The 6,000-nt window shown below is 37.8% G+C and overlaps 1 protein-coding gene across 1 annotated transcript in view; it reads right to left on the reverse strand.

The window, feature by feature from the left end:
• The window catches only part of Cntn5 (contactin 5), a 1,169,992-nt gene that overhangs the window by 268,463 nt on the left and 895,529 nt on the right, over positions 1-6,000 (reverse strand). The window contains exons 11-13 of the mRNA XM_029543057.1: positions 5,201-5,337; positions 2,584-2,713; positions 310-460 (exon numbers count right to left, since the gene is read on the reverse strand). Of these exons, the coding sequence (XP_029398917.1) occupies positions 310-460; positions 2,584-2,713; positions 5,201-5,337 (418 nt within the window). The remainder of the gene's footprint in view (positions 1-309; positions 461-2,583; positions 2,714-5,200; positions 5,338-6,000) is intronic.

Consider the following 6,000-nt stretch of genomic DNA (forward strand, 5'->3'; position numbering starts at 1 on the left):
GAAAAAAAAATCACATTTTAATTATATTTTGAAATATCTCATAATCGCTGCAAGGCTTACATACTTCTTGTATGTCATTTGCATCCTCTAAAACACGTGGTTTTGTTCTTGGCAGAGGGAGGAACTATTTGGGGCAGGCAGGGTGTGAGGAGGAAGAGGGATCATGGAATACAGGTTAGTAGGAGAGCAAGAATGAATGCATCATGCTGTGTGGGTATGAAGATCCCGGAGAAGTCTGGCACTGAACATACTAACAAAAAGAAATTAATTTTGATGGTAAGCGCCTGAAATGCAAAGTAAAGTTGTCACCTTTTATTGCCCCGCACTGCCTTGTCTCCCTTCCTCCAGGAGATGGCTGGTTTTGGAGAGCCCTGGGGTTTGCACTCTATGAGCACTTCCCGATCTTTGGTAACAATTATTGATTTCTTCACTTGATTCAGTTCAAAGGAGGGCGGTGAAGCTGTGGGAAAGAGAAGTGAATTCCATCAGAGGCAATGCTGAGAATTAAAGTTCACTTACCCACATGTTCAATTCCTTTCTCTAGCACAGGTTTCTCTTAAAAATCTCACAAAACTATATGGCATTAGCACAAAATTTATTAAGAAATATTTTAGTGGAGCTTACAAATCATATTTCAATAAATGACACTTTATTCATGATTACCAAGGTCAACTGTGGAAGACTGGGAGTCACTTAGTCATTGGCTAGGAGGTCAGACAAGAGACTCAACTTTGTGTTTCTCTGCAGTGATGGACTTAAGTTCTAGGCAAGACAATTTTTGACTTCCATTTGCTAATTTAATTTAGGCCTCCTCACATTACTTTAGAATCATACAGAGGTGACTACAGTTTTCAAAGAAAAAATTCTTTAAAGAAATGGAACTATATGACTTTTAGCTCAAAATTTATTTCATTTATCTCAATTATTCATCTAACTATCATCACTCATTAGGATTTGCCATATTTATATTAAACTTCTTTTTTCTCTGAAATATACAAGTTTCCAGTGTCTGAGTGAGTGGTTGTTTATGTTAAGTTGAAACTTTGTGTAATTCTCAGCAGTAGTTTATGCTCATGTTAAAGCCGTACGATGCAGGACAGGGCAGCAATAAAGTGAGATATATATTACAATTGAGGCCTGGCAAAATATTGATGATGAGCAGAGGAAGGCACGGGAAGATTACACATAATGGTTCTGGCTGCCCCTGGGACTGCCTCAAAAGGGTTTGGGACTGTTTTGGGGAAAGCACTGAAGTAACTAATGATTGAATCAACCTTTCAATTCGGAGACACTGAAACATGTGTTGACAAGGCAATATATTAAATTTGATTTGTTAAGATGATGAAATTGTGTGGAATCCTGTATCTATTAGCTATTATGTTTTTTGTAATGTAGAGCAATTTCACTTGTAAATATTCATAACTGAGTATCTATGATATACTACATTTAGTTTATATGTAAATGGTTCCTTTGCAGGTCCCAGAGACCATCCATTTTTTTTTCTGTAAATGTTATATTTACAGAAGGTTCTGAAATACATTGGGAAGATAGAGTTTAAGGTCACTTAAGTCTCTTTCTTTGTACTGCAGCCATGCCTGAACAAGTTAGGGCTTAGGGACCCATGTAAGTGTTACAGTACAGGTATCCGCAGTACCCTCAGAATTACTCTGGGTGAAATCATTCCTGCAGTATTCTGCAGTGGACTTAAGCTCCTGTCCAGGGTCTGATTTTAGCAGAGGTGGAGTTTTTAATACTTGCACTCTGGACCAGAGAGTCTTTTCTCTCGGATGCAGATGGCTATGACCAGGGTGCTATTCACTTTGGTGTCCCTTTTCTGAGTGTCAATTACACGGTAGTAATTAGAAATACTTAGGAAAACATTAACATTTCTATGGGAATAGGACAAGCTGGTCAAATAAGGGATCCCTGTCCTTTTTACCTTTGTCAACTTAAACCAGCCTAGAGTTCCCAAAGAGTAAAATCTCGGATGGGGAATTGCTCAGAAATGATTGGGCTATGCATGTGCATGTGAGATTATTGTGATTATTAGGTGATATAAGAAGGCCTGGTTCACTGTGGTTGCACCATTCCTAGGCTGATGCTTCTGGGCTGTATAAGAAAACTAACGAAGCATGAGCCTGTTGGAGTTAGTACAAAGCATCATGGTTCCTGCTTCAAGTTATTGCTTGAGTCCCTTCCCTGACGGACTGTGACCTGGAAGTGTAAGACAAATAAACTTTGCTCCCTTTAGCTGCTGTGTTAGGGCATTTAACACAGCAAAAGAATGGAACTGAGAACAATCCCATACACACCCTCTAGGGTTTCTCCTGTGAAAATTAACATATTCTCTTACATGATTTTATTCTCTGCCATAGCAAAGACATATTGTATCAGCCATTTATGATGAAGTCAAGCACATAAACATGATGGGAGAAACATCAGAAGGAATATCAACGTGATATAGTGCTTCTTTTCAAGCTTTAAAATGGGTTTTAGAATCGCATCATAAAACTTCAGCATAGTTGGAATAAGGGAGAAGAAAGCCAAACGTCTTTCTTCTATATTTGCCAAAAAACTGCATACCTAGAATCTTCAGCTCAGCACTCGCATAAATAGCTCCATATTTATTCTCAGCCAAACACTGATACATCCCAGCATCTGATTGATTCACACTATGGATCGCCAATATTCCATTAACTGTGTCCACTCTGCTCTGTAATGGCATAAAAAGAAATGAGATCTAGAAAGCAAACAGCTCAAGTGAACCATCCACTTAAAACCTCAGAGACCACCCAACATGGGTATCTAGTTAACATAGATGGCATCATTCTGTAATTCAATTATTTAATATATATATATATATATTAATAATATATATATATATATATATCACATTTTTTAGATCAATTATGGTTTGCAATTGCCTTTTAGAAATCAAGTATGATTTATTGCTCAGTGTTTTTGATCTTGTCTGAGATAGCTTTGTTTGGTAGACTAGTTGAATTAAATAGAAGAAACAAGAAAGATGGGGTTCATAGACATTCCTTTTATGCAGAAGAAATACAAAATTGTCCCATTTAGGAAAGGATAGAGAGCATGGAGTGTAAGAGAGGTATGTTAACTCATGGCTGTGGTCCCTGTGTCCATCTGGACAGCGGTATGACCTTCTACTTCTTAACAAGCTAACACAGATCCCGAACAGCAACAATTATCATGTAGTTAGGTTATATATACATTTATCAGCTGGGATATACACACTTTAGCATTATGTTGAAGTTTTTTAGAAAAGACAGATCAGATAAGTATGAAGTAAGAAAAAAAGTACATATTAAACAAATTTTACTATTAAAAGTTTAAAAGAAGAAATATCTTAGACTTAACATCAAGGGCCTCCTTAGGTTTTAACATCTTCATGAACCAGGATTCCATTATTAATATAGATATTGGGTATTTTGATATCATTTTCAAAATAAACCCATTGACTCAGAAAAGACAATATTTGGCAGAGGGATTTGTGTAACCTGGATGTTGGGAATAAAATATGTGACCATCAGTGGTCTCCTAGTGGGAATCCCTAAGAAGGTCAGAGGAAGAGCTTGTGAACGGAACTCTTAAGTTTGCTTTCATGGCTTTGTATGTGTCTCTTTCTCTTGGTTTAACTGCATTTTTTTAGCTTTAACTGACTTCAGAAGAAGACAATGTCAGAACTTGAAACTATGAGAAAGGAATGACTTTAAAAAGGAAGAACCTGAGAACCTGGGTGGTAAATGATCCAGGAGTCAGCATGGTACCCTCCTGCCTGCCTGGGCACGATTTTACACTCAGTTAAAACTATCTACAGAGTCCTTCTTTTCTTGTCATAAGCAGTGATCTATTTCTCCTCTGATCACCTTTCTGTGAAGGCCACAACCAAGGGAGAGAGCTATTAAAATTAACATTCTTATGATGCAATTAAAAAGTAATCAATGTAAATCTGTCATACAGGAAATGGTTTTCAAAGTATGCGATTGAATTATTGAAAAGGCATTTGTTAAGTTTGAATATCATGAAAAGACCCTCCCCAGGACAACAGAACACAGGGTACTACAATTTTATTCTAGGTTTTATTCATATAGAAAGACAAACCAAGTAATCGTGTGCTCCAGATCAGTTTTATCACTTACACAGTGGGGGCCATGAACCAAATGATGGCTAAAGGTCAGCTAGAAATGGCAGCAAGTCTATGATGATTGGTAATATTTACCTATATGCATTTATAGGCTTTTAATAGTTTTGTGTAATGTAATTAGTCTAATAGGGAGTCATATAATTAAAATAATAAATGAATTTTACATATTACTTATGTATTTATGCATACACATATGAGAAGGCAAGAGAGGACCACTTTGCTACATGCAGTGTATACATGCTAGTTTTATGCTAACTTGACACATGCTGAGTCATCAGAAAGTTGGGAACATCATTGGAGAAAATCCTTCCATAATTATAGGTAAGTCAGTTAGGCATTTTCTTAATCAGAGATTGATGGGCAAGAGCCCAGCCCATAGTAGGTGGTACCACCCCTGGGCTGGTGGTCCTGGGTTCTATTAGAAAGCAGACTGAGGAAGCCAAGAGGAGAAGGCCAGTAAACACTACCCTTCCTGGCCTCTGCATCAGCTCTGCCTCTAGGTTCCAGCCCTGCTTGAGTTCCTGCCCTCATTGCTCTTGATAATGAACTGTTTCATGGTTACTTTTGGTTATGGTATTTTATCTCAGAAATAATAACCATTGTAGACATGAGCTTTTCTATTCAGCCTCTTTGTTCCCAGAATAATGACTGTGAGGCTTAATTATTTATGAATAAATGCTTAGGCCATAAGCTTGGCCTTGTTCCCTGACTAGTTCATAACTTATATAATCATTTTTTTTCTTTCTAGTCTACATCTGGCAGATGTCTGGTTACCTCTCCTAGTTTCATATGGTTAACTTTTCAGTCTGGGGTGAATCTCCCTCCTGACTCCTTCCCAGAATTCCCCTCTCTCTGCCAGATGTCCTACCTTCTAATCCTGCCTCAATGAACAGGCAATCAGCATTTTATAACCATGTGATGGTTCCACACAGAATATAATAGTATATAATAGATTCTCTCTACAAACCCTAATGAACATACCATGATACTTAAATTGTTAGGCCGAAGTTCTGAGCTCCCCACGTACCGTACCTGTGGCAGGAGGGGTGCTCCATTCTTCAGCCAGCGGTATGTGGGTCTGGGCTTTCCAGTAGCCTTGCATTCCCATTGCAGTGGACTCCCGCTGTCCAGTTGGGTATCATTCAGTTTCTGTACCCAGTGTGGGTATGCTGTGAATATTTAAACAAGAAAGAAAAGCAAGCTCAATACTTCCACATTTATCACATTTAACCTTCAGTGGTAAAAATCAGCAGTATTTCTATAGATTTAATTCTTATGTGTAGTATTCATGTAACCACAGGGGAACACATCACTACATAGGGGAGCACATCACTACACAGGGGAGCACTTCCTTACACAGGAGAGGACATCACTATTACACAGCAGCATACACAATTATTATTCGAGGGGGGCATGTCATTATTACACAGGGAAGAATGTTATTATTACACAGGGAAGAATGTTGTTATTACTTGTGGGGGACACACCATTATTACACAGGGGAGCAAATCACTACTACATGGGAGGGGCATGTCATTATTATGCAGAAGAGCATGTCATTATTACACAGGGGAACACATCAGTATTATACAGGGGTTGTATCATTATTATACAGAAAAGCACATCATTAACAGGGGGCATGTCATGATTACATGGGGTAGCATACCATTATTACACAGAAGAGAATGTTATTGTTACACAGGGGGCTTATCATTATTATAAGGGGTGTCATTATTACACAGGGGAGCACATTATTATTATTTTTTTATTTATTTTTATTTTTTATTATTTTCTTTATTTACATTTCAAATGCTATCCCAAAAGTTTCCTAT

The sequence above is a fragment of the Mus pahari genome, chromosome 10 (genome assembly GCF_900095145.1).
Source record: "Mus pahari chromosome 10, PAHARI_EIJ_v1.1, whole genome shotgun sequence".
In the NCBI taxonomy this organism is placed as follows: Eukaryota; Metazoa; Chordata; class Mammalia; order Rodentia; family Muridae; genus Mus; species Mus pahari.